Source organism: Caloenas nicobarica, chromosome 37 (genome assembly GCF_036013445.1).
Source record: "Caloenas nicobarica isolate bCalNic1 chromosome 37, bCalNic1.hap1, whole genome shotgun sequence".
Classification (NCBI taxonomy): domain Eukaryota; kingdom Metazoa; phylum Chordata; class Aves; order Columbiformes; family Columbidae; genus Caloenas; species Caloenas nicobarica.
The window spans coordinates 312,345-338,722 of record NC_088281.1 but is presented as its reverse complement, the minus strand read 5'-3'; the positions used below and the strand labels follow the sequence as shown (position 1 = coordinate 338,722).

General features: G+C 66.7%; 5 protein-coding genes across 5 annotated transcripts; 3 read left to right on the top strand and 2 right to left on the bottom strand.

The window, feature by feature from the left end:
- AP2S1 (adaptor related protein complex 2 subunit sigma 1) lies at positions 1 to 2,689 on the top strand. Its single transcript, XM_065655201.1, has 5 exons — positions 1 to 83; positions 710 to 859; positions 1,905 to 2,018; positions 2,121 to 2,180; positions 2,441 to 2,689. The coding sequence occupies exons 1-5, from the start codon at positions 81 to 83 to the stop codon at positions 2,540 to 2,542; spliced, it is 429 nt and encodes a 142-aa protein (XP_065511273.1). The 5' UTR covers positions 1 to 80; the 3' UTR covers positions 2,543 to 2,689.
- Positions 2,690 to 3,165: 476 nt separating this feature from the next.
- Positions 3,166 to 5,733, bottom strand: FKRP (fukutin related protein). The gene is given in 3 exon segments (XM_065655179.1): positions 3,166 to 3,472; positions 3,475 to 4,962; positions 5,705 to 5,733. Coding segments are annotated over 2 exon segments (1,503 nt in total). The 5' UTR covers positions 4,826 to 4,962; positions 5,705 to 5,733; the 3' UTR covers positions 3,166 to 3,320.
- A 135-nt stretch (positions 5,734 to 5,868) lies between these two features.
- STRN4 (striatin 4) lies at positions 5,869 to 14,992 on the top strand. The gene is made up of 17 exons (XM_065655169.1): positions 5,869 to 6,057; positions 7,710 to 7,813; positions 7,911 to 7,966; positions 8,061 to 8,139; positions 8,223 to 8,390; positions 8,474 to 8,603; positions 9,027 to 9,150; positions 9,244 to 9,333; positions 9,781 to 9,893; positions 10,345 to 10,520; positions 10,594 to 10,641; positions 11,089 to 11,216; positions 12,201 to 12,365; positions 12,705 to 12,833; positions 12,915 to 13,013; positions 13,096 to 13,182; positions 14,057 to 14,992. Exons 1-17 carry the CDS (start codon positions 5,869 to 5,871, stop codon positions 14,224 to 14,226), a joined length of 2,055 nt encoding a protein of 684 aa, XP_065511241.1. The 3' UTR covers positions 14,227 to 14,992.
- A 926-nt stretch (positions 14,993 to 15,918) lies between these two features.
- Positions 15,919 to 17,820, top strand: LOC136001130 (cytochrome c oxidase subunit 7A1, mitochondrial). The gene is made up of 4 exons (XM_065655207.1): positions 15,919 to 15,995; positions 16,148 to 16,237; positions 16,896 to 16,980; positions 17,715 to 17,820. Exons 1-4 carry the CDS (start codon positions 15,981 to 15,983, stop codon positions 17,768 to 17,770), a joined length of 246 nt encoding a protein of 81 aa, XP_065511279.1. The 5' UTR covers positions 15,919 to 15,980; the 3' UTR covers positions 17,771 to 17,820.
- Positions 17,821 to 22,809: 4,989 nt separating this feature from the next.
- On the bottom strand, positions 22,810 to 25,752 carry SNRPD2 (small nuclear ribonucleoprotein D2 polypeptide). The gene is made up of 3 exons (XM_065655194.1): positions 25,685 to 25,752; positions 24,207 to 24,533; positions 22,810 to 23,232 (listed from the first exon to the last, which is right to left on the bottom strand). Coding segments are annotated over exons 1-3 (504 nt in total). The 5' UTR covers positions 25,687 to 25,752; the 3' UTR covers positions 22,810 to 23,057.
- Between the last annotated feature and the right edge of the window lie 626 nt (positions 25,753 to 26,378).

Genomic DNA, 26,378 nt, shown 5'->3' with positions numbered 1-26,378 from the left:
ACAAATCCCGACGTGCCCCGCGGGCGGAGCCGGATATCCGGCCGGTGTCCGGCTGGGGGGGACACGGAACGGGGAGCGCAATGGTGAGGAGCGGGGGGGGGGGGCCCTGGAGTGTCCCCCGTTATAGGCAGAAATTATCGGGGTGCCCTATGGGGTGGGGGGGACGTAGTGACCCTGTGGGGGGGGGGCTGTAGGTGACCCCCATATTGGGGGTGGCTCTTGGCGGGGGGGGGGGGTCCCTATAGGGAGACACCTGGAAGCCCCAAAATCCCCCAAAAAAGCCGCTTGCGGGGGGATCTCTTTACTCACCCCTCCCATTGTACCCCCAAATTCCACCCCCCCCCCTATTATTTTTTGCCCCCCCAGCCAGATACTTATGGGGGAGGTTTTGTGGGGGGGTCCCTATAGGGAGACAATTGGAAGCCCCAAAATCCCCCAAAAAAAGCCACTTGCGGGGGGAACTATTTGCTCACCCCCCCCCCCCATTGTACCCCCAAATTCTGCCCCCCCCCCCCATTATTTTTTGCCCCCCCAGCCAGATACTTATGGGGGGGGGGTTTGCAGGGGGGTCCCTATAGGGAGACAATTGGAAGCCCCAAAATCCCCAAAAAAAGCCGCTTGCGGGGGGAACTATTTGCTCACTCCCCCCACCATTGTACCCCCAAATTCTGCCCCCCCCTATATTAATATTTTGGCCCCCCCCGGGCAGATCCGCTTCATCCTGATCCAGAACCGGGCGGGGAAGACCCGCCTGGCCAAGTGGTACATGCAGTTCGATGACGACGAGAAGCAGAAGCTCATCGAGGAGGTTCACGCCGTGGTCACCGTGCGCGACGCCAAACACACCAACTTCGTGGAGGTGACTCCCCCAAAAAAGCCCCGGTTTCACCCCGAAAAATACCCCGCCTCGTTTTGAGCCCAAAACCCCGTGTTTCACCCCAAAAAACCCCTCGTTTTGAGCCAAAACCCCCCTTGTTTTGAGCCCAAAACCTCCTCGTTTTGAGCCCCAAACTCGGTGTTTCACCCCAAAACCTCCTCGTTTTGAGCCAAAAAACCCCCTTGTTTTGAGCCCCAAACCCCGTGTTTCACCCCAAAACCCTCCTCGTTTTGAGCCCCAAACTCCGTGTTTCACCCCAAAAATACCCCTCATTTTGAGCCCAAAACCCCGCCTCGTTTCAACCCCCAAAACCCCCCGTTTCGACCCCCCAAAAAACCCAGTTTCACCCCCAAAAAAACCCCTCGTTTCAACCCAGAAAAACCCTCATTTTGAACCAAAAACCCCCTCGTTTCGACCCTAAACCCCTTGTTTCACCCCCAAAACCCCCAGTTTCACCGCAAAAAACCTTCATTTCGAAAAACACCCCAGTTTTGACCCCCAAAACCCCTCATTTCACCTCAAAAACCCCCCTCGTTTCACCCCCCCAAAACCCGCTCATTTCGACCCTAAAACCCTCATTTCACCCCAAAACCCCAGTCCCTCCCAGTTCCCTTTTTTATCCCCCACTCTCCCTATTTTTACATCCCCCCCATTATCCAGGTCACCCCCCAAGTCCCATCACCGCTTATTTCCCCCTGGGGCCAGATCCTTTCCCCCCTCCCAGTTCCTCCCAGTTCCTCCCAGTTCCTCCCAGTTCCTCCCAGTTCCTCCCAGTTCCTCCCAGTTCCTCCCAGTTCCTCCCAGTTCCTCCCAGTTCCTCCCAGTTCCTCCCAGTTCCCTTTTTCATCCCCACTCTCCCTATTTTCACATCCCCCCCATTATTTGGGGAGCCCCCCAAGTCCTAGTGCTGCAGTTTCCCCCTGGGGCTGGATCCTGTTCCCCCTCCCAGTCCCTCCCAGTCCCTCCCAGTCCCTCCCAGTCCCTCCCAGTCCCTCCCAGTCCCTTATTTTCTGTCCCCCCCCCCCAGTTCCGCAACTTCAAGATCATTTATCGCCGCTACGCCGGCCTCTATTTCTGCATCTGCGTGGACGTCACCGACAACAACCTGGCGTACCTGGAAGCCATCCACAACTTCGTGGAGGTGCCCGAAGCCTCGTTAATGCCCCTAATTAATTAACACCCCGCCCTAATTAACCCCATGCCCTAATTAATTAACCCCCCCCTCCCATTCTCCCTCTGCCAGGTGCTCAACGAGTATTTCCATAATGTTTGCGAGCTGGATTTGGTGTTTAATTTCTACAAGGTGAGGAAAATTTGGGGGGTTTTGGGGTCCCCATTTTATGGGGAGGGTTTGGGGACCCCCCCACTTTATGGGGGGGGGTGGGGGACCCCCCAGATCTATGGGGGGCGTTTGGGGACCCCCTTGATTTGTGGGGGGTGCCCATAATGTCTGTGAATTGCATTTAATTTCTACAAGGTGAGGAAAATTTGGGGGGTTTTGGGGTCCCCACAACTTGGGGGGGGGTTTGGGGACCCCCCCCTTGATTTGCGGGGCCCCCCCAGGTGTACACGGTGGTGGACGAGATGTTTCTGGCCGGGGAGATTCGGGAGACCAGTCAGACCAAGGTGTTGAAGCAGCTGCTGATGCTCCAGTCCCTGGAGTGAACTGGGACCAGTTTAACCAGTTTAACCAGTTTAAACCCCCCCACGTGTCCCCCTCCCCCTGGCGGGGGGTGACACGGGGGGTCTCGGTGTCATTTGTCCCCCCCCCCGTCACTGTGGTGTGAATAAAAGTGGTTGTGATGTGTGTGTCCCCCCGCAGTGTCCGTGGGGTTTGTCACCAAATTGGGGACACTCGGGGGGGGGGGGTCACTGTCCCCAACCCGTCACTGGGGGGGGGCGCTGGGGACACCAGGGGACTCGGGGGCGCTGGGAATGGGGGGGACAGTGGGGTGACAAAGGGACCCCCAGGATTATTGTCCCCTCATGGGGTGTCACACAATTTATTGTCCCCCTATGGGGTGTCCCAGAGTTTATTGTCCCCCTATGGGGTGTCCCAGGGTTTATTGTCCCCTCATGGGGTGTCACACAATTTATTGTCCCCCTATGGGGTGTCCCAGAGTTTATTGTCCCCCTATGGGGTGTCCCAGGGTTTATTGTCCCCCTATGGGGTGTCACACGATTCATCGTCCCCCTATGGGGTGTCCCAGGGTTTATTGTCCCCTCACATGATTTATTGTTCCCTCATGGGGTCTCAGGGTTTATTGTCCCCTCATGGGGTGTCACACGATTCATCGTCCCCCCACAAGGCATCCCACAATTTATCGTCCCCTCACGAGGTGTCCACGGTTTATCGTCCCCTCACGAGGTGTCACACGGTTTATTGTCCCCTCACGAGATGTCACACGGTTCATCGCCCCCCCACGAGGCGTCCCACGGTTCATCATCCCCTCACGAGCCGCCCCAGCCCTGGGGGCCCCCCCACGTCGTCCCGCAGCCTCCGCACCCCGGGGTTCGGATACTCGGGGTTCTCGACGGCTCCGGCTCCGAACTTGAGCTCCAGGAACTCGCGGGGGCTGTTGGGCCCCATGGCCGTGAACCCCCGAACGGCACCGGCACCCGGGGCCGCAAGAACCTCTCGGGAAACTCCACGTCCTGCGGGTGCCCCAACCACGTGTCCTTGGTCATCGTGTCCTCCCGCAAATAAAACGGCCACAGATCCACGTGGAGCCGGTTGGCGCGGCTGAAATGCACCCGGTAAAACTCCCCCTCGGGCGCTTTCTCCCAATAAAACCCCTCGTCGTCCTCCACCGGCGTCCCCGCCGCTGCCGCCGCCAACCAGCGGCATTTCCCCACGTCCTCGCGGTAAATCCCCAAATCCACGTCGTAATCCCAGGGAATAATGTCCCCGAGGCGCACGGCTCCCAGTAAAGTCCCCCCTTCCAACCAGTACCGGACGCCGGAACCTTCAAGCGTCGCCACGACGTGCCGGGCGGTTTCGCGAAGCGCCCGTAGGCAACACGGGGGGGTCCAGCGCCCCGAAAGGAGATACTGGGGGGTGCGAGCGTGGACGGTGCCGAAACACCGCGGGGTGGCTTTGGTGCAGCCGTACCAGCGATCGGCGCCATCGGCCAGCGCCTCGCGCTTCACCCCCAGCTCGTCCATCAGGCGCCGGTGCCGGTTTTGGGCCAAATGTGACGTTTTCCAGCGCTCGTGGGGGGATAACGGGGGGCGAAGCGACGCCGGGAACGGCGCCGGGAGGACACGGAGGCGCCAGCGGCGAAGAGACACTTGAATGAAGAGCGCGGTGGGCGCCGGGCGCACCAACGGGAATGGCAGCGAGAAGAGGTCACGGGTGCGGAGGAGAAGGACGGACGGACCGTCCAGGGCGCCGCAAACGGCGCCAGGGCTGCCGGCGGGGACGCTGGGGCCGTACCACACGGTCCACCCACGCGCGTCCACCCGCATCTCGCGGCACCGCGGCGATTCCATCCCCACCGGTGCCGCCACCACCCGAATTCCGTCGCCGGCGCCGTCTTCCAGGACATCCCGCATGCGCTCGAGCAGCCCGGGGACGGCGCGGGCGCCGTCGGGGACGAACGCCACGTGGCGGGTGCGGATGTGAAGCTCGGGGCGTATCGGGGGCCCCTCGGGCGCCGGGCGAAGCCGTAGGAGCGACACCCCAACCGGGAGCGATATGGGGGGGTACGGGGCCACCTCGGCCACCAGCAGAACCGGGACGGGGAGGGCGGCGAAGGAACGAGACGTCCCCAAAGTGTCGGCGTCCTCGGAGGATTCGGCGGCGAAAAGGACGACGGTGACGCCGGGGACGGCGCGGGGGCCGCGGCACGATGCCGGGGGGGACGCCCCCCACCGCCAGTAAAGGAGGAGCATGAGGTTGAGGGCGACCCCCCCAGCTATGGCGGCTTGGGACGGCCTCACCCGCATGGCGAGGGCTTAATTAGCTCCTCTGGGGGGTTAATTAGTTAATTAGGCCCCCCCCGCCCCCCTCCCATCTCCCCGTCGAGGTGAGTCCTACCGGTGCGGCCACACGTGTCACCAGCGGGGGGGTCTCGGCATCGGCGCTGCGGGGGGAAACGAGGCGTTAATTAAGGGGGGGTTGTTGTGTGAGCAAAGGGGCTCATTAATGAGGGGGGGGCATTAATGGGAGAGCTGGTAAGGAGCCCCCCAAGCTGAGCCCCGGGTGCTGGGGCTGGCACGGCCCTATGGGCCCCCCTATAGGCCCCCACAGGCCTGTGTCCCCATTCCCTATAGCCGCTGTACCCCCTCCCCTGCACCCCCTACAGCCCCTCCCCAACACCCCCGCCTCCTATAGCCCCAGTACCCCCTTCCCTATAGCCTCTATAGGCCCCATACCCCCCACAGGCCTGTGTCCCCATCCCCTATAGCCCCTGTACCCCCTCCCCTGCACCCCCTATATCCCCTATGCCCCCTCCCCTATAGGCCCCATACCCTCACAGGCCCAGTGTCCCCCCCATCCCCTATAGGCCCCATACCCCCCAGAGGCCCGTGTCCCCCTCACAGGCCCAGTGTCCCCCCCATCCCCTATAGCCCCTGTACCCCCTCACATACACCCCCTACAGCCCCTCCATCCCCTATAGCCCCTATGCCCCCTCCCCTATAGCCCCTATAGGCCCCATACCCCCCACAGGCCCGTGTGTCCCCCCCGTCCCCTACAGCCCCTGTACCCCCTCACCTGCACCCCCTACAGTCCCCCCCACCCCCACGTCCCCTATAGCCCCTCTCCCCGCTCCCCTATAGCCACATAACCCCTATAGGCCCCTATAACCCCCACAGGCCTCGTACCCCGCCGTCCCGCCCGCCGGCGCGGTTGCCACGGCAACGCCCCCGGCCCCGCCCCTCCACTTCCGTCCCCGCCCCTCCACTTCCGGCTCCGTTTGTGGCAGGAAGCGGCCGCCGCGTCCTCCTCTCCCATTCCGCCGCCATTGGCTCCCTTTGTGGCAGCCGTGATGGCGGCGGAGCGGGCGGCGGCGGCGGCACCAGCCCCGGGGACCCCCCCACCGGGGCCCGGCCCCGGCTCCGAACCCGCGGGTCGAGGCGGCCTCAGCCTGCCCGGCATCCTACACTTCATCCAGCACGAGTGGGCGCGCTTCGAGGCCGAGAAGGGGCGTTGGGAGGCGGAACGGGCCGAGCTGCAGGTACCGGGATTCGAACCCGCGGCTGAGCGCCGGTACCGCCGCCTGGGAGGACATGGCGGGGGGGCCGGGGAGCGGGACCGGGGTTGGGGACCCCTGGGATTGGGGACCCCCGGGATTGGGGACCCCCCAGACCCGGGGTTGGGGACCCCCGGGATTGAGGACCCCCCAGACCCGGGGTTGGGGACCCCCGGGATTGGGGACCCCCGGGATTGGGGACCCCCCGGACCCGGGATTGGGGACCCCTGGGACCCCCCTAGACCAGGATTGGGGACCCCCGGGATTGGGGACCCCCAGGATTGGGGACCCCCGGGATTGGGGACCCCCCGGACCCGGGATTGGGGACCCCTGGGACCCCCCTAGACCAGGATTGGGGACCCCCGGGATTGGGGACCCCCAGGATTGGGGACCCCCGGGATTGGGGACCCCCCGGACCCGGGATTGGGGACCCCCGGGATTGGGGACCCCCCCAGACCCGGGATTGGGGACCCCCGGGGTTGGGGACCCCCGGGATTGGGGACCCCCCGGACCCGGGATTGGGGACCCCCGGGATTGGGGGCCCCCCAGACCTGGGATTGGGGACCCCCGGGATTGGGGACCCCCGGGATTGGGGACCCCCCGGACCCGGGATTGGGGACCCCCAGGATTGGGGACCCCCCAGACCTGGGATTGGGGCCACCAGTGTCACTCTTGGGGCCACTAATGTCCCCATGTCCCCCCTGTCCCCCATATCCCCCTGTCCCTTTGTCCCCATATCCCCATGTCCCCCCATGTCCTGTGTCCCCATGTCCCCCCATGTCCCTCATGATTCCTGTGTCCCCCTGTCCCATGTCCCCTTGTCCCCCTATTCCCATGTCCCTTGTCCCCATGTCCCCTTGTCCCCCTGTCTCCATATCCCCCTGTCCCATGTCCCCTTGTCCCCATATTCCCATGTCCCCTTGTCCCCCTGTCCTTTGTCCCCCTGTCTCCATATCCCCCTGTCCCCATGTCCCCTTGTCCCCATATTCCCATGTCCCCTTGTCCCCCTGTCCTTTGTCCCCCTGTCTCCATATCCCCCTGTCCCCATGTCCCCTTGTCCCCATATTCCCATGTCCCCTTGTCCCCCTGTCCTTTGTCCCCCTGTCTCCATATCCCCATATTCCCATGTCCCCTTGTCCCCATATTCCCATGTCCCTCTGTCCCCCGTGTCCCCCTGTCCCCCATATCCCCTTGTCACCATGTCTCCATATCCCCCTGTCTCCATATCCCCCTGTCCCCATGTCCCCTTGTCCCCATATTCCCATGTCCCCCATGTCCACTTGTCCCCCTGTCCTTTGTCCCCCTGTCTCCATATCCCCATATTCCCATATCCCCTTGTCCCCATGTCCCCTGTCCCCCTGTCTCCATATCCCCCTGTCCCTATGTCCCCTTGTCCCCATATTCCCATGTCCCCCCGTCCCTTTGTCCCCATATCCCCCTGTCCCCCCTGTCCCCATATCCCTTTGTCCCCACGTCTCCCCTGTCCCATGTCCCCATGTCCCCCTATCCCCATATCTCCCTGTCCTATATCCTGTCCCCATATCTCTTTGTCCCCATGTCCCCCTATCCCCTTGTCCCCCCCGTCCTCGTGTCCCCTGTCCCATGTCCCCCTGTCCCGTGTCCCCCTGTCCCCACAGGCACAAGTGGCTTTCCTGCAGGGCGAGCGCAAAGGCCAAGAAAACCTCAAAACCGACCTGGTGCGCCGCATCAAAATGCTGGAATTCGCCCTAAAACAGGAGAGGTGGGGGGGGACACCCCGACATTCCCCCCCCAGCCCGGGGGGGGTCACCCCCCCCCCATGTCAACGTCATCGTCACCTCCCCGTGTCCCCCCCCCAGGTCCAAGTACCACAAGTTGAAATTCGGCGCCGACGGGGACAAGAAAGCGGAGCCGGGTGAGTGTCAATTTGGGGGGGGGGGGGGGTGGATTTTGGGGCACCCTGACCCCCCCGTAATGTCCCCCCCCCCCACATTGTGACCCCCCCGCAGTGACAAATGGCCCCGGGGAGGTGACAACGCTGGGGGGTGACGCGGTGGCCTGGAAAGAGGGACGGCAGCTGCTGCGACAGTGAGTGTGTCCCTAAAGGCGGGGAGGGGGGGCACTTTTTGGGGTGCCCCCACCCCTAAAGTATGCCCCCCCCAAAAAAAAAGGTACCTGGAGGAGGTGGGGTACAGCGACACCATCTTAGACATGAGGTCCCGGCGCGTGCGGGCGCTGCTGGGCCGGGGGGGGGGCCCCCCAAAAAGCGCCCCCCCCCCGCCTCCGCCGCCCCCCCCGGCGTCTTTGTTACTGCGGCGCATTGAGGAGCAGATTCAGAGGTGAGAAATTGGGGGGGGGGGGCTCTATTTGGGGGGGGGTTTGGGGGTCACTTTAATTATGTGTGTGTGTGTGTGTGTCCCAGGAACGCGGGGAGGGAGCCGGGGGAGGGGGGGGGCACCGGGGGGGCCTTTCCCCCCCCCGAGGACGAGGACAGTGACGAGGACGAGGACGCCGAGAGCCCCCCCGGGCTGCGCGGGAAGGAGAGAGTCAAGGTGGGGGGGCCCAAAAATAGGGGGGGGCCCGAAATAAAAAGGGGGGGGGGGTCCCAAACTTCAATGGGGTCTCCCAGACTTTGGGGGGGTCCCCAAACTTCGGGGGGGGTCCCTAAAGCTCGGGGGGGGTCCCAAACTTCAGGGGGGTCTCCCAGACTTCGGGGGGTCCCCAAAGCTGGTGGGGTGGTCCCCAAACCTCAGGGGGGGGCCCCAAATTTCGGGGGGGGTCCCAAACTTCAATGGGGTCTCCCAAACCTCGGGGGGGGTCCCCAAACATTAGGGGGGGGGTCCCCAACTGCAATGGGGTATCCCAGCCCTCGGGGGGGTCCCCAAAGCTGGTGGGGGGGTCCCAAACCTCAGGGGGGTCTCCCAGCCCTCGGGGGGGTCCCCAAATCTGTCTGTGACCCCCTTGCCCCCCCCCAGGTGCCCCCCAGCCCCCCCCTCGACGACGACGACAACTCCGAGGACGCGTTGGGCGAGTTCCACTTCCTGGGCGCGGGGGACGCCGGGGGCCCCCCCAGACCCCCCGGGGGGACCCCAGAGCTCGGTGAGGGGGGGGTGGCTTTGGGGGGACCCCCCCCCGAACCCTCCCGGTGTCCCTTGACCCACCCCCCCCACATTGTCACTTGTCCCCCCACAGAGCGCCTGCGGGGGGGGTCGGGGGCCACGGGGGACGTGGACGGGATCCCCCCGAAAACGGGCACCGCGGGGCCACCGAGGCCACGTGAAGGTAACAGGGGGGTCACAGTGTCACCGGGGGGGGTCACAGTGTCACCGGGGGGGTCACCATGTCCCCAGGGCCACCCCCAGCCCCCCGTTTCCAAAGGGTCATCAGTGACAGGGACGTCACCCTGGTCCTGGGGTCCCTGTGTCATCTGGGGGTCCCTGTGTCACCCGGGGAGGTCTCAATGTCACCGGGGGGGGTCACAGTGTCACTGGGGGGGTCTCGATGTCACCTGAGGGGTCACCGTGTCCCCCCGGCCCCAAGGGCCACCCCCAGCCCCCTGTTTCCGAAGGGTCGTCGGTGACAGGGACGTCACCCTGGTCCTGGGGTCCCTGTGTCATCTGAGGGTCCCTGTGTCACCTGGGGGGGCCCCAATGTCACCGGGGGGGTCCCAGTGTCCCCCGGGGGGGTCCCTGTCCCCTAGGGCCACCCCCAGCCCCCCGTTTTGCGCAGGGTCTCTGGGCATGTCCGACGTCTTCATCCTGGACGGCGTTGGGGACGGGGACGTCACCCTTGGGGACCTGGCTGGCCTGACTGTCACCAACGACAACGAGCTCGGCTGCGACGTGAGTCACCCCCCGTGGCCCCAGTGGCCCCGAACCTGCCACAAGTGTCCCCAAATGTCCCCAAACCTGCCCTGAGTGGCCCCTTGGTGTCCCCAAACCTGCCCCGAGTGGCCCCTTGGTGTCCCCAAACCTGCCCCAAGTGTCACTTGGTGTCCCCAAACCTGCCCTGAGTGTCCCTAACGCTTCCCTGGGTGTCCCCAAATGTCCCCAAACCTGCTCTGAGTGTCACCAAACCCACCCCCAGTGTCACTTGGTGTCCCCAAACCTGCCCTGAGTGTCCTCAAATGTCCCCAAACCTGCCCAGAAGTCACTTGGTGTCCCCAAACCTGCCCCGAGTGTCCCCAAATGACCCAAACCTGCCCCGAGTGTCACTTGGTGTCCCCAAACCCGCCCTGAGTGTCCCCAAATGTCCCCAACCCTTCCCCAACTGTCCCCAACCCTGTCCCCGCAGGTCCCCGAGCCCGGCGCCCCCCCCAAGAAGACCTGGAGCCCCAAGTTCACGCTGCGCAGCCACTACGACGCCGTGCGGGCGCTGGCCTTTGTCCCCAACGCCGCCGCGCTCGTCACCGCCTCCGAGGACGCCACCATCAAGCTCTGGAACCTCCACAAGCCCCTGGTCCCCAAGAAGTAGGTGACAAAGGTGACGAAAGGTGGGGGCCGCCCCCCCCGGGCGCGGTTGTCACCCCCTGTTTGTCACCAGGAGCGCGGCGCTGGACCTGGAGCCGGTTTACGCCTTCCGAGGACACAGGTCGGGGACGTTTGGGGACACCGCGGGGGACAGGGGACACTCAGGGCAGAGTTGGGGACATTTGGGGACACTCAGGGTGGGTTTGGGGACACTCGGGGCAGGTTTGGGGACATTTGGGGACGCTCAGGGTGGGTTTGGGGACACTCGGGGCAGGGTTGAGGACATTTGGGGACGCTCAGGGTGGGGTTGGGGACATTTGGGGACACTCAGGGCAGACTTGGGGACACCAAGGGGACACTCGGGGCAGGTTTGGGGACACTCGGAGCAGGGTTGGGGACATTTGGGGACGCTCAGGGCAGGTTTGGGGACACCAAGGGGACACTCGGGGCAGGTTCAGGGACACTCAGGGCAGGGTTGGGGACATTTGGGGACACCACGGGGTTCGGGCGGCCCCGGGGCCGCCGGTGTCCCCTCGTTGTCCCCTCACTGTCCCCTCGTTGTCCCCAGGGGTGCGGTGCTGGCGGTGGCCGTGGCCGGGGACGGCGGCAGCTGCGTCAGCGGGGGGGTGGACGGCGACATCCGGCGCTGGCGCCTGCCCGACCTTGACCTTGACCTTGACCCCTACGATGGTTACGGTGGGTGCGCCCCCCCCCGGCGCCACCGGTGACGTCGCCGCCCGCGCGTCCCCCTCCCCGTGTCACCCCCCTCGCGACACGTGTCCCCTCCGGAGTGTCACCCCCTTGGCCGGGGGGCCACCACGGTGTCACCACCCCTCGGTGGCAGTTCCCGCTGTCCCTCGGTGGCAGTTCCCGCTGTCCCTCGGTGACACGTCCCACTGTCCCCAGACCCCTCGGTGACACTTCCCGCTGTCCCTCGGTGACACGTCCCACTGTCCCCAGACCCCTTGGTGCCACATCCCATTGTCCCCTCCCTCGGTGACACTCCTCACTGTCCCTCGGTGAGACACCCCACTGTCCCCAGACCCCTCGGTGACACTTCCTGCTGTGCCTTGGTGACACATCCCACTGTCCCCAGACCCCTTGGTGACACTTCCCGTTGTCCCCAGAGCCCTCGGTGACACTTCCCGCTGTCCCTTAGTGACACGTCCCCTTGTCCCCTCCCTTGGTGACACTTCCCATTGTCCCCAGACCCCTCGGTGACACTTCCCGCTGTCCCTCGGTGACACGTCCCACTGTCCCCAGACCCCTTGGTGCCACATCCCATTGTCCCCTCCCTCGGTGACACTCCTCACTGTCCCTCGGTGAGACACCCCACTGTCCCCAGACCCCTCGGTGACACTTCCTGCTGTGCCTTGGTGACACATCCCACTGTCCCCAGACCCCTTGGTGACACTTCCCGTTGTCCCCAGAGCCCTCGGTGACACTTCCCGCTGTCCCTTAGTGACATGTCCCCTTGTCCCCTCCCTTGGTGACACTTCCCATTGTCCCCAGACCCCTCGGTGACACTTCCCGCTGTCCCTTGGTGACACATCCCACTGTCCCCAGACCCCTTGGTGACACTTCCCGCTGTCCCTTAGTGACACGTCCCATTGTCCCCTCCCTTGGTGCCACGTCCCATCGGTACCACGTCCCGTGGGTGCCACGTCCCGTTGTCCCCAGACCCCGGTGACCTGAGCGCGGTGCTGCGTGGCCACGGTGACGCGGTGTGGGCGGTGGCCCTGTCCCCCGGCGGGGACCGCCTGGCGTCCTGCTCGGCCGACGGCACCGTCCGGCTCTGGGACCCCCGCGCCGCCGCCCCCCTCCGCACCTACCACGCGCAGAGCGGTGAGTCGGCCACAGGGGACACCCCTGTCACCCCGTGTCCCCAACCTGGACCGCGGGGTCACCAAGGCCTTGGGGACATCCCTGGCACCCTGTGTCCCCATCCTCCTGGACCACAGTGTCACCAAGGCCTTGGGGACATCCCTGGCATTCTGTGTCCCCAACCTGGACCCTGGTGTCACCAAGGCCTTGGGGACACTCCTGCCACCCCGTGTCCCCATACCTGGATCACAGAGTCCCCAAGGCCTTGGGGACACCCCTGTCACCCCGTGTCCCCATACCTGGATCACAGAGTCCCCAAGGCCTTGGGGACACCCCTGTCACCCCCCCCGTGTCCCGCAGAGCACGGCGTCCCCACCTCTGTCACCTTCTCGGCCACCCAGCCGTGTCACCTGGTGGTGGCATTCCGCACGGGGGTGACGGCGCTCTACGACGTGACGGCGGCTCGTCCCCTCCTGCTCCTCGACACCCGTGAGTGACACGGGCGTCCCCCGCGATGTCCCCGTTGTCACCGCCCAGGTCCCCAAAGCGTCCCCCATGTCCCCCGCGCAGGTGGCGGCGCCATCAACCAAGTGGTTTGTCACCCGGGCCAGCCCGTCGTTGTCACCGCCGGCGACGACCGCGCCATCCGCTTCCTGGACACCCGCGCAGGTTGGGGACACTTGGGGACGTCGCGGCGGGGTGGGGGGCAGCGGGGGGGGTCACTGTGTCACCCCCCCGGTGTCACCGGCAGGTCACGTGGTGCACTCCATGGTGGCACATCTGGACGCTGTCACCTGCCTGGCCATCGACCCCAGCGGTGGCTTCCTCATGTCCGGCAGTGAGTGGCACTGTCCCCAACCTGGCCCTGTCCCCATCACTGTCCCCAGCCTGTCCCCAACCCGGCCCTGTCCCCATCACTGTCCCCAACCTGGCCCTGTCCCCATCACTGCCCCCAACCTGGCCCCAACCTGGCCCTGTCCCCATCACTGTCCCCAGCCTGTCCCCAACCCGGCCCTGTCCCCATCACTGTCCCCAACGTCCCCATTGCCCCCAATGTCCCCGTGTCCCCCAATGCCACCAATGTCCCCACTGTCCCCCTTGCCCCAAATGTCCCCATTGCCCCCAACACTCCTAATGTCCCCAATGTCCCCATTGTCCCCACTGTCCCCGTTGCCCCCAAATGTCCCCATTGTCCCCATTGCCCCCAACACTCCCAATGTCCCCATTGTCCCCATTGCCCCCATTGCCCCCAACACTCCCAATGTCCCCATTGTCCCCATTGCCCCCAACACCCCCACTGTCCTCATTGCCCCCAACACTCCCATTGTCCTCAGTGTCCCCATTGCCCCATTGCCCCATTGTCCCCACTGTCCCCGTTGCCCCCAAATGTCCCCATCGTCCCCATTGCCCCAACACTCCCAATGTCCCCAATGTCCCCATTGTCCCCATTGTCTCCAAATGTCCCCATCGTCCCCATCATCCCCATTGCCCCCAACACTCCCAATGTCCCCAATGTCCCCATTGTCCCCATTGTCTCCAAATGTCCCCATCGTCCCCATCATCCCCATTGCCCCCAACACTCCCAATGTCCCCATTGCCCCCAATGTCCCCAACACCCCCACTGTCCCCATTGCCCCTAACACCCCCGTCGTCCCCGTTGTCCCCATTGCCCCTAACACCCCCGTTGTCCCCATCGTCCCCGTTGTCCCCAGGCCACGACTGCTCCCTGCGGCTGTGGCACTGGGGCCAGCGCGCGTGCGTGCAGGAGCTGCCGGCCCACCGGCGCCGCCACGACGAGGGCGTCCTGGGCGTCACCTTCCACCCGCAGCGCGCCCTGGGGGGCAGCGCCGGCGCCGACGGCCTGGCCAAGGTCTTCGTGTGACACGGGGACACCGGCGGACACGTGGTGGCAGCGCCAGGGTGGCTTCTGTCACCTCGGTTTGTCACCTTCCCTTTGTCACCGTGGGACTGACACCCTGGCCAAGGTCTTCGTGTGACACGGGGACACCGGCGGACACGTGGTGGCAGCGCCAGGGTGGCTTCTGTCACCTCGGTTTGTCACCTTCCCTTTGCCACCTTGGTCTCAAGGTCTTCGTGTGACACTGGGGACACTTGGGGACACGTGGTGGCAGCGCCAGGGTGGCTTCTGTCACCTCGGTTTGTCACCTTCCCTTTGTCACCTTTGGATTAACACCTTGGCCAAGGTCTTCGTGTGACTTGGGGACACCTGGGGACACTTGGGGACATGTGTTGGCAATGCCGGGGTGGCTTTTGTCACCTCTGTTTGTCACCGTCCCTTTGCCACCTTGGGACTGACACCCTGGCCAAGGTCTCCGTGTGACCTGGGGACACTTGGGGACACCGGGGGACACGCAGGGGTGGCTTTTGCCCCCTCCGTTTGTCACCTTTTTGTCACCTCCCCAGGCCCATCATGTGACATGGAGTGGGGGGGACACATGGGGACACCTGGACCCCCCCAACTGCCCCGGGAGGGGGACACGGGGACAATTCTGGGCCTTATTGTCCCCAGGGGGGTCACTGTCCCCTTATCACTGTGTGATAGTCGGGCCCCCCCCCAGCTGCCCCTTTTTGACGCTTTTTCTGCTTTTTACGGGATATTTATTGGGGGGGGGCGGGGGGGCGTGGTTCAATAAAACCCTTTGCCAGAGATTGTGATTTGGGGGGGTCACGGGGACAATGGGGGGTCACGGGGACACGGGCGGTCATGGGGACACTGGGGGTCACGGGGACATATGGGGTCGTGGGGACACGGGGGGGTGATGGGGACAACAGGGGGCAATGGGGGTCATGGGGACATGTGGGGTCATGGGGACATATGGGGGTCATGGGGACACCGGGGGGTCATGGGGACACTGGGGGTCATGGGGACACTGGGGGTCATGGGGGGTCATGGGGACATAAGGGGTCACGGGGACACTGGGGGTCATGGGGACATATGGGATCATGGGGACAATGGGGGTCATGGGGACACCGGGGGACACTGGGGGTCACGGGGACACTGGGGGTCATGGGGACATAGGAGGTCATGGGGACATGTGAGGTCATGGGGACACCGGGGGTCATGGGGACGTGGGGGGTCATGGGGACACTGGGGGTCACGGGGACATACGGGATCATGGGGACAATGGGGGTCATGGGGACATAGGGGGTCATGGGGACACTGGGGGTCATGGGGACAATGGGGGTCATGGGGACACTGGGGGTCACGGGGACATACGGGATCATGGGGACAATGGGGGTCATGGGGACATAGGGGGTCATGGGGACACTGGGGGTCATGGGGACATAGGGGGTCATGGGGACACTGGGGGTCACGGGGACATATGGGATCATGGGGACAATGGGGGTCATGGGGGGTCATGGGGACATGTGAGGTCATGGGGACACCGGGGGTCATGGGGACACTGGGGGTCATGGGGGGGCACAGGGACACTGGGGGTCACGGGGGGGTCGCAGAACCCCGGAGGGGGGGTGGGAGGGTGCCCTGAAGCACGTGACAGCGCAGGGGGTGGGGTCACCAGGCCCCGCCCCCCCGGTGGCCCCGACCCCCGTGGCCCCGCCCCCCCGTGTGTCCCCCCCCGGTGCCCTTGGTGGTGACACCGCAGCGAGAGGACGATGAGGGTCCTGCGGGTACGGGGGGGGCACGGGGGGGTGCAATGGGGGGTCCGGGGGGGCCCTGGGAAGGGTCTTGTGGAGTGGGGGGGGGTCACGGGGGGGGAAGGGGGGGGGGATGGGGGGTTGTGGGGGGGCAGCGGGGGTGCTATGGGGGGGTCCCTTCGCAGGCCGCCCCCCCCGCGCTGCTCCGCTCGCTGCGCCCCCCCGCCCCCCGGCGCCTCCACAACCGCGTCCCCGAGCACCAGAAGCTGTTCCAGGTGGGGGGGCCGCACGCCTGGGTCCCTTTGGGCTGGGGGGGGTCCGGACGCCTGGGTCCCTTTGGGCTGGGGGGGGGCCCGGACGCCTGGGTCCCTTTGGGCTTGGGGGGGGGCCCGGACGCCTGGGTCCCTTTGGGCTGGGGGGGGTCCGGACGCCTGGGTCCCTTTGGGCTGGGGGGGGGCCCGGACGCCTGGGTCCCTTTGGGCTGGGGGGGGCCACACGTCTGGGTCCCTTTGGGGTGAGGGGGGGCCCGGACGCCTGGGTCCCTTTGTGTGGGGGGGGGGTGGTCCGGACGCCTGGGTCCCTTTTTGCGGGGGGGTGTCCGGATGCCTGGGACCCTTTGGGGTGGGAGAGGGCCCGGACGCCTGGGTCCCTTTGGGCTGGGGGGGGGTGGTCCGGACGCCTGGGTCCCTTTTTGCAGGGGGGTGTCCGGATGCCTGGGTCCCTTTGGGGTGGGAGAGGGCCCGGACGCCTGGGTCCCTTTTGGGGGGGGTCTGGATGCCTGGGTCCCTTTGCGGGGGGTTCTCGGATGCCTGGGTCCCTGGGTGGGGGGGGCCTGGGTCCCTTTGGGGTGATGGGGGGACCCGGACGCCTGGGTCCCTTTTGGGGGGGGGGTAAGGACAGACCCCCTGATGTCCCCCCTGTGTCCCCCCCCAGGAGGACAACGGGCTCCCGGTTCATCTCAAGGGGGGGGCGCTGGACTCGGTGCTTTATCGCTTCACCACCCTCGTGTGCTCCGTGGGTACGAGGGGGGGACACCCCGGGGGGGGCACAGGACGCCTGGGTCCCCCTGCAGCGGGGGGCGGGGAGGGCAGGACGCCTGGGTTCTATTTTTAACCGGGCGGGGTGGGGGGGGGGAGTGGAGGAATGTGCGCCCGGACGCCTGGGTCCCCGTGGCGGCGGGGGGGGGCAGTGGGGGGGTGGCGAAGGGGGACTGAGAGCCCGGACGCCTGGGTCCCTTTGGGGTGGGGGGGGTCCTGGGTCCCTTGGCGGGGGTTCCCGGACGCCTGGGTCCCTTTGGGGTGGGGGGGGTCCTGGGTCCCTTGGCGGGGGTTCCCGGACGCCTGGGTCCCTTTGGGGTGGGGGTCTTGGGTCACTTGGGGGGGATGTCCCGGACGCCTGGGTCCCTTTGGGGTGGGGGTCTTGGGTACTTGGGGGGGATGTCCCGGACGCCTGGGTCCCTTTGGGGTGGGGGTCTTGGGTACTTGGGGGGGATGTCCCGGACGCCTGGGTCCCTTTGGGGTGGGGGTCTTGGGTCCCTTGCGGAGGATTCCCGGACGCCTGGGTCCCTTTGGGGTGGGGGGGGTCCTGGGTCCCTTGGCGGGGGTTCCCGGACGCCTGGGTCCCTTTGGGGTGGGGGTCTTGGGTCACTTGGGGGGGATGTCCCGGACGCCTGGGTCCCTTTGGGGTGACAGGGGCGGTTCCCGGACGCCTGGGTCCCCCTGAGCCCCCGTTGTCCCCACTGTCCCCCCCCAGGCACCTGCTACTCGCTCTGGTCGCTGGCTCAGGCCTCAATGCCCAAGAAGAACTGAGGGGGGGGCCCGACCTCCCCCCGACCCCCCCAATAAAAGGTTCCACTGAAGCTGTTGGGGACATCGGGGACATTGGGGACACGGCGGGGGGGACAGAGACACCAAAGGGGTTTTATTGCTCAACTCGGCGAGGGGACGGTCACTGCGCGGGGGGGTCCCCGATGTCCCCAGGGGTCCCCATTCCCCTCCAGGGCAGGACCAGCCCCCCCAGGGCGAATAAATAATTTTGGGGTTAAAAGCGCTGGGAATGGGGACGACGAGTGGGGACAAGGGGGTGACAACGGGGACAAGGTGGGAGGGGGGGACGCGGAGGGTGACAGGACGGGGACAACGACGGGAGGGGCCGTCAGGGGCTTGGGGACACGAGGGGACACCCCCGCGCGTCCCGGGCGTCCAGCAGCAGCTGCAGCGGCGCGGGGGGGTCGGCGTCACTGTCGTTGTCCCCGTCGGTGTCCCCGCCGTGCGGCCGCAGCGCCCGGTCGTGCAGGCGGCTGAAGCGCCGGGCGCGGGCGCTGGGGACGCGTTGGGGACACGTTGGGGACGTGTTGGGGACGCGGCGCGGGGGGGTCCCAGCGCGCCCAGTACGCACCAGTAGGGGCGGCGCTGGTCGGGGCGGAGGCTGCGCCAAAGCTGCGCCAGCTCCCGCGTGGCCGCCGTGGACGCCAGGCCCGGGTGGGCGCTGGTGACGGTGGCACCGGCATCGGCATCGTCACCGGCATCGGCATTGTCACCGGCACCGGCATTGTCACCGGCATTGTCACCGGCATCGGCATTGGCATCGGCATTGGCGCCACCCCCCCCGCTGTCCCTGGCCTCCCCGTGTTGTCCCCAGGGTCCCCATGTCCCCATTGTCCCCAGGGTCCCCGTGTCCCCCCAGGGTCCCCATGTCCCCCCATTGTCCCTATGTCCCTGTTGTCCCCAGGGTCCCCATGTCCCTGTTGTCCCCAGGGTCCCCATGTCCCCCCATTGTCCCTATGTCCCTGTTGTCCCCAGGGTCCCCGTGTCCCCCCAAGGTCCCCATGTCCCCATTGTCCCCAGGGTCCTTGTGTCCGCCCCACGGTCCCCGTGTCCCCCAATGTCCCCATTGTCCCTGTTGTCCCCAGGGTCCCCGTGCCCCCCCAGGGTCCCCATGTCCCTGTTGTCCCCAGGGTCCCCGTGTCCCCCCAGGGTCCCCATGTCACCATTGTCCCCAGGGTCCTTGTGTCCGCCCCAGGGTCCCCGTGTCCCCCAATGTCCCCATTGTCCCCATTGTCCCCGTTGTCCCCAGGGTCCCTGTGCCCCCGCCAGGGTCCTCATGTCCCCATGTTCCTGTTGTCCCCAGGGTCCCCATGTCCCTGGGTTCCCCATGTCCCCCCAGGTGTCCCCATGTCCCTGTTGTCCCCAGGGTCCCCATATCCCCCCAAGTCCCCATGTCCCCCCAAGTCCCCATGTCCCCCAATGTCCCCATGTCCCTGTTGACCCCAGGGTCCCTGTGTCCCCCCCAGGGTCCCCATTTTCCCTCTGTCCCCATTGTCCCTGGGTTCCCCATGTCCCTGTTGTCCCCATGTCCCCCCAGGTGTCCCCATGTCCCTGTTGTCCCCAGGGTCCCCATGTCCCCACATCCCCCCCATGTCCCCATTGTCTTTGGGGTCCCCATGTCCCTGTTGCCCCCAGTGTCCCCGTGTCCCCACTGTCCCCACGGTGTCACCTGATGTAGGGTTTGCGGTTGATGCGGCAGAACATGATGAAGCCGTTGACACATTTCTTCTTGGCGCGGGGGGGGTGGCCCCGTGGCCCCGGTCCCCCCTGTCCCCTCTGTCCCCTCCGCGATGTCCCCAACGGGGTCCCCGAGCCGCCCCCCCCAGGCTCGGGCGCTGCCACCGCGGGGGCCTGAGGGGACAATGGGGACACTGGGGGGGACACTGCGGGGACAATGGGGGGACACTGGGGGGGATAAGGGGGGGACACTGGGGGGACACTGGGGGGACAATGGGGGGGACACTGGGGGGACAATGGAGGTGACATTGGGGGGGATAAGGGGGGGACAGTGGGGGGGACAGTGGGGGTGACAATGGGGTTGGGGGGACATTGAGGGGACAATGGAGGTGACACTGGGGTGGGGGGACACTGGGGTGACAATGAGTGGGACACTGGGGTGACAATGGGGGGGACACTGGGGGGTGACAATGGGGGGGACACTGGGGGTGACAATGGGGGGGAAGCTGGGGGGTGACAATGGGGGGGACACTGGGGGTGACAATGGGGGGACACTGGGGGGTGACAATGGGGGGGACACTGGGGGTGACAATGGGGGGACACTGGGGGGTGACAATGGGGGGGACACTGGGGGGTGACAATGGGGGGACCCTGGGGTGACCCGGGGGGGACACTGGGGGTGACAATGGGGGGACACTGGGGGGTGACAATGGGGGGACCCTGGGGTGACCCGGGGGGGACACTGGGGGTGACAATGGGGGGGACACTGGGGTGTGACAATGGGGGGATACTGGGGGTGACAATGGGGGGGACACTGGGGGGTGACAATGGGGGGACCCTGGGGTGACCCGGGGGGGACATTCCCACCTTCGGGCTGCCATAGATGTCAGCGAAGAGATCTGGGGGGGGACACTGGGGGTGACACCGAGTCGGGGGGGGACACCCCCCCCCCCCGCCCCGCGTTGTCCCCAAACCCACCTCGAATGACGTCATCGGGGGGGCCCGGGGGGGGCGGCGAAGCCACCAGGGAGGGGCTGAGCCCCAGCGGCCCCACCCGCCGCGGGGGGGGTGACACGGGGACCCCCCCGGCCCGGCCCAGTTCGTCCCAGTATGGACCAGTCGGGCCCAGCCAGGGGTTGGCGCCTCTGGGGGGGTCCTCGTCTTCATAGGGGACCAGCCTGGGGGGGGGGGGGGGGGTCAGCACCCATGGGTGCCCCCCCCCCACCCAGTGACACCCTCGTGTCCCCCCCCGCAGTGTCACCTACCTCTGGGTCACTGTGGGGTCACCGGGGGGGCCTGTGGGGATGGGGGGGGTCACTGGGGGGTCCCCAGTTGAGGGGGGGGGTCGCTAGGGGGGTCTCTAATTGCGGGGGGGGTCAGTAGGGGGGTCCCCAAATGTGTGTGTGGGGGGTCTCCAATGGGGGGGGGTCACTGGGGCATCCCTAATTGGGGGGGGTCACTGGGGGGGTCCCCAATGCGGGGGGGGGGGTCACTGGGGGGTCCCTAATTGGGGGGGGTCACTGTGGGGGGTCCCTAATTGGGGGGGGTGTCACTGGGGGGTCCCCAATGGGGGGGGTCACTGGGGGGTCCCCAATGCGGGGGGGGGGGTCACTGGGGGGTCCCTAATTGGGGGGAGTCACTGTGGGGGGTCCCTAATTGGGGGGGGTGTCACTGGGGGGTCCCCAATGGGGGAGGTCACTGGGGGGTCCCCAATGCGGGGGGGGGGGTCTCTGTGGGGTCCCTAATTGAGGGGGGGGTGAGTGAGTGTTTCCCCAAATGTGGGGGATGTCACTGAGGGGGGGTCCCCAATTTTGGGGGGGGTCTCGCTGGTGGGGTCCCTAATTGGGGGGGGACGCGTCCCTGAATTGGGGGGGGGTCCCCGTTACCTGCCCCCCCCCGGACGCTGCTCAGGGTCCTCTGCAGGAACCGGATGTAGCTCAGGACGTTCTCCAGCACCTGTCGCTGGGGGGGGACAGTTTGGGGGGGACACACGTGGGTGCAGACCCCCCCCGCCCCAACCCCCCCCCCCGATCCCCCCGATCACCCCCCATTGGCCCAGGACCGCCCCCCCCAGCACCCATGGGTGCCCCCCCCCCCATACCTGGGTGCGGGGCCCCCCCGTCCCATGGGGCCAGGGCACCATCCGGGCCAGTTCGGGCAGCAACGAGCGCCAGTCCCGGCGGGGGGGCCTGGGGGGGGGGACACATTGGGGGACACCCGGGCGGGGGGGACAACGACATTGGGGGACATTTTGGGGGGGGACAGTGGGGCACATGGGGGGCATTATGGAGGTGGTATGGGGGGGACACCGCGGGTGGGGGGGACATTGGGGGGGTGGCACGGGGGGGGGACATGGGGGGACATTGGGGAGGTGATGTGGGGGGTACACACTGGGCGGGGGGGGAGGGACATGGGGGGACCCGTTTTTCCGCCCCCCCCGCCCTGTCTCACCGGCGGCTTCGGGGCTTCGGGCCCCGGGTGCTGCCCCCCGGTTGCCGCATCTGGGGAGGGGGGGTCACAGGCCCGGAGGGGGTCACAAGGGCCCCCCAGGACCCGGGGGAGGGTCCCCAAACCCCGGGCGGGGGGGCCAGGGGCCCGGGGGCGGGGCCTCGTCCCGCGTTTCCCGCGCTCACACCTCGCCTGGGCGGCGCCGGCGCGAAACGCCTGAGGGGGCGTGGCCTCCGCGGGGTGGGCGTGGCTTGGGGAAGGGGCGGAGCCCCGCGCTGTCGCCGCCTCCGGTTGGACGGCGGCTCGGCGGCGGGGGCGTGGTCTCCGCTGTGGAGGCGTGGCCTTCTCCGGGTGGGCGTGGTTTGATGGAAGGGGCGGAGCCCCGCGCTGTCGCCTCCTGCGATTGGACGGCGGCTTGGGGAAGGGGCGTGGCCTACGTGAAGCCACCAGGGGCGGGGCTCCCACACTGGGGGGGCGTGGTCTCGCCCTGGGGAGGCGTGGCCAAGGCAAACCCCGCCCTCTCCGCGCTTATTACCCGTTTTCCCGCGCCGGGGGGGGGGGGGCGGAAATTCGGCCCTTTGGGGGAGAAATTCGACCCCTGGGGGGGAAATTCGGCCCTTGGGAGGTTAAATTTGACCCCTGGGGGGGGGAAATTCAGCCCTTGGGGGGAAATTCGACCCCTGGGGGGGGAATTTCAGCCCTTGGAGGGGAAATTTGGCCCTTTGGGGGGAGAAATTTGACCCCTGGGGGGGGAATTTCAGCTCTCGGGGGGGAAATTCGGCCCCTTGTGGGTGGAAATTCGACCCTTGGGGGGGGAAATTCAGCCCTTGGGGGGGGGGGAAATTTGGCTCTTGGGGGAGCAGATTATTGGGGGGGGCACAGAGATTAACACCAGGTACTAACGAACCACCTTTATTACCCCGGGCGGGGGGGCGAGCACAGCGCGGGGGGGGGCGGCAGACGCAACCCCCCCTCCCCAATTCCACCCACCCCAGGTGATATTTTGGGAGGATTCCGGGTGGAAAAAACCCCCCTTGTAAGACAAAACCCCCCACGGGAAAGTAAAGGGGGAACACGGCACATTCTGGGGGGCGTACGGCACATTTTGGGGGGGTAGAGCAGATTTTTGGGGGGGGTCCCCCCCTTATTTGCCAGCGATGAGGGGGTTGCGCAGGACGACGATGACGGAGTCTCCGCGCAGGAACATTTTGGAAATGTAACGATCCTTGTTCACGGGCTTCGATTTCTTCTTCCCCTTCCCGCTCTTGGGCACCTCGGTCCACATCTCCTTGACGTTCTCCAGCACCATGTTGCAGTGCCTAAAAATGGGGGGGGGACAGGGGAATAATTTGGGGTGACCCCCCCCCAGTCACCGGGGTCACGGGGGGGATGGTTGTGGGGCGCCCTATAGGGATAAAGGGGGGTTGGGGGTTTTAGGGGGGGCCGTTATGGGAGAGCAGGGGATATTTGGGGGGCCCTGAGGGGACGGGGGGGATTTTGGGGTCCCGGCAGCACCAGAGGGACACGGGCTGGGGGAATTTGGGGACCCCCACCCCGGGGGGCTCAAAGGGACGTTGAGGGGGGGATATGTGGGAACAAGGGGATGCTGGGGGACACTGGGGACACTGTGGGGACACTGGGGACTGTGGGGGACACTGGGGGGACACTGGGGGACACTGGAAAACTGTGGGGACACTAAGGTGACACTGGGGGACACTGGGGGGACACTGGGGGACACTGGGGACTGTGGGGGACACTGGGGGACTGGGGGGGACACTGGGGGACACTGGGGACTGTGGGGACACTGAGGTGACACTGGGGGACACTGGGGAGACACTGGGGACTGGGGGGACACTGGGGGACACTGGGGACTGTGGGGGACACTGGGGGACTGGGGGGGACACTGGGGAGACACTGGGGGACACTGGGGGGACACTGGGGGACACTGGGGACTGTGGGGGACACTGGGGGACTGGGGGCGACACTGGGGGACACTGGGGACTGTGGGGACACTGAGGTGACACTGGGGGACACTGGGGAGACACTGGGGACTGGGGGGACACTGGGGGACACTGGGGGACACTGGGGACTGTGGGGACACTGAGGTGACACTGGGGGACACTGGGGGACACTGGGGGACACTGGGGGACTGTGGGGGACCCTGGGGTGACACTGGGGTGACACTGGGGAACTTTGGGGGACACCGGGGGACACTGGGGTGACACTGGGGACTGTGGGGGACCCTGGGGGACCCTGGGGTGACACTTGGGACCCTTGGGGACAAGGACAGGACCTGTCGAAGGCCTTGACGCGGCCCAGCAGCTTCTTGTTGTTGCGGCAGTTGACGAGTTGGGGACCCTGGGGTGACCCTGATGGGACACTGGGGGACCCTGGGGTGACACTGGGGGACCCTGGGGACCCTTGGGGACAAGGACAGGACCTGTCGAAGGCCTTGACGCGGCCCAGCAGCTTCTTGTTGTTGCGGCAGTTGATGAGGACCTGGGTGTTGTTCTTGACCGACTGGGTGAGCACGGAGAGCGGCCCCGTGGTGAACTCCTCCTCCTCGCGCCGCTGCAGCTCCTCGGGCGTCATCTCGCTCTTGGGCTTGTTCAGGAGGCTCCTGGGGACATGGGGACATCGGGGACATTGTGGGGACATCGGGGGGGGACACCGTGGGGACAGCATGGGGACAGCGTGGGGGGAATGGGGGGAGAACAGCGGGAGGACGGGGGGAGAATGTGGGGACATGTTGCTCGTGGGTTTGTTCAGGAGGCTCCTGGGGACGTTGGGGACATTGGGGACATCGGGGGGACCCCGTGGGGACAGCACAGGGACAATGTGGGGGTGGCATGGGGAGAATGGGAGGAGAACACGGGGAGAATGGGGGGAGAATGTGGGGACAGTGTGGGGACATCTCGCTCTTGGGCTTGTCCAGGAGGCTCCTGGGGACGTTGGGGACATCATGGGGACATCAGGGGGGACACCATGGGGACAGCATAGGGACAGTGTGGGGGGAATGGGGGGAGAACAGGGGGAGAACATGGGGACAGTGTGGGGACATCATGGGGACATCATGGGGACATGGGGACATCGGGGGGACATCACGGGGACATTGGGGGGACAGTGTGGGGACATCATGGGGCATTATGGGGACATGGTGACATTGGGGGGACATTGGTGGGACATCATGGGGACACCATGGGGACATCATGGGGACATCATGGGACATTATGGGGACATGGGGACATTGGGGGGACATTGGCGGGACATCATGGGGACACCATGGGGACATCATGGGACATTATGGGGACATGGGGACATTGGGGGGCCATTGGCGGGACATCATGGAGACATGGGGGGACATTATGGGGACATGGGGACATCATGGGGACACCATGGGGACATTGCGGGGACATGGGGACATCATGGGGACACCATGGGGACATTATGGGGACACTGGGAGGACATCATGGGGACATCATGGGACATTATGGGGACATGGGGACATCATGGGGACATCATGGGGACATCATGGGACATTATGGGGACATGGGGACATTGCGGGGACACCGGCGGGGGGGGTGACAGGGAACCCACGGGATCCTCCGTGCGGCGAACCGGGCCCCGGCACAACGCGGGGGTGGCGGGATCGGGCCCCCCGCCCCCTCCCGGTGCTCCCCGTCCCCTCCCGGTCCCTTCCGGTCCCTCCCGATCCCTTCCGGTCCCCCCCGGTCCCTTCCGGCCCCCCCGGTCCGGCCCCCCCCCGCTCACATGGCGGCTCCGCTCCCGCTCCCGCGTCTCCGCTCCGCTTCCGGTCAACGGAGCCACTTCCGGCGGGGGGGGGGGCAATGCGCATGCGCGGGAGCGGGTGGAAAGGGGCGTGGCACTAAAGGGGGCGTGGTCATAAAAGGGGCGGGGCCGAGGCGCAGCCACGGCGGCAGGAGGCGGGGGGGGGGCCTGGAAACCGCTGAGGGGGCGTGGGAGTGGGGGGCCTGGAAACGGGCATGGGGAGAGGGGGTTAAATGGGGCTGGAAGGGGCTGGGGGGGGGGGGGTGGTTTGGGGACCCCCCCGGTTGTGGGGGGGGCGGGGGGTCAGGGGGTGCAGCGGAGCCCCCCCCCCGCCAGCTAAAAAATGGGCGGGGCCTGGCTGTGGTGGAGGCGTGGCCCGAAGGGGGGCGTGGCCTGCTTGGGAGGAGGGGGGCGGAGCTGAGCGGTGGGCGGGGCTCCGAGCTGGAGGGAGGGGAGGGGATTGGCCGAGGGCCACGGAGAGGGGGGCGTGGCCAAAGGGGTGGGGTGGGGCGGGGTCAGGGCGTGGGCCAATGGGTGTGTCCGGGGGGCGGGGTCAGGCCGGGGGCTGTTGGCCGGCGGCCAATGGGAGTGTCCGGGGGGCGTGGCTCGGGAGGAGGGGGCGTGTCCGGGGAAGGGGCTCGGCGCGGTGGGTGCGGTGGCGGCGGCGGCGCCATGG

Bases quoted from the DNA above. Each gene is read 5' to 3' on its own strand.
- AP2S1 (XM_065655201.1), top strand. The intron at 860-1,904 runs GTGACTCCCCCA...CCCCCCCCCCAG, and splicing joins AACACACCAACTTCGTGGAG to TTCCGCAACTTCAAGATCAT. The intron at 2,019-2,120 runs GTGCCCGAAGCC...TCCCTCTGCCAG, and splicing joins CCATCCACAACTTCGTGGAG to GTGCTCAACGAGTATTTCCA.
- STRN4 (XM_065655169.1), top strand. From the start codon at position 5,869: ATGGCGGCGGAGCGGGCGGCGGCGGCGGCACCAGCCCCGGGGACCCCC. The intron at 8,140-8,222 runs GTGAGTGTGTCC...CCAAAAAAAAAG, and splicing joins GGACGGCAGCTGCTGCGACA to GTACCTGGAGGAGGTGGGGT. The intron at 12,834-12,914 runs GTGAGTGACACG...TCCCCCGCGCAG, and splicing joins CCTCCTGCTCCTCGACACCC to GTGGCGGCGCCATCAACCAA.
- LOC136001130 (XM_065655207.1), top strand. The intron at 16,238-16,895 runs GTGGGGGGGCCG...GTCCCCCCCCAG, and splicing joins AGCACCAGAAGCTGTTCCAG to GAGGACAACGGGCTCCCGGT. The intron at 16,981-17,714 runs GTACGAGGGGGG...GTCCCCCCCCAG, and splicing joins CACCCTCGTGTGCTCCGTGG to GCACCTGCTACTCGCTCTGG.
- SNRPD2 (XM_065655194.1), bottom strand. The intron at 23,233-24,206 runs GTCCTGTCCTTG...CCCCATTTTTAG, and splicing joins CGCGTCAAGGCCTTCGACAG to GCACTGCAACATGGTGCTGG.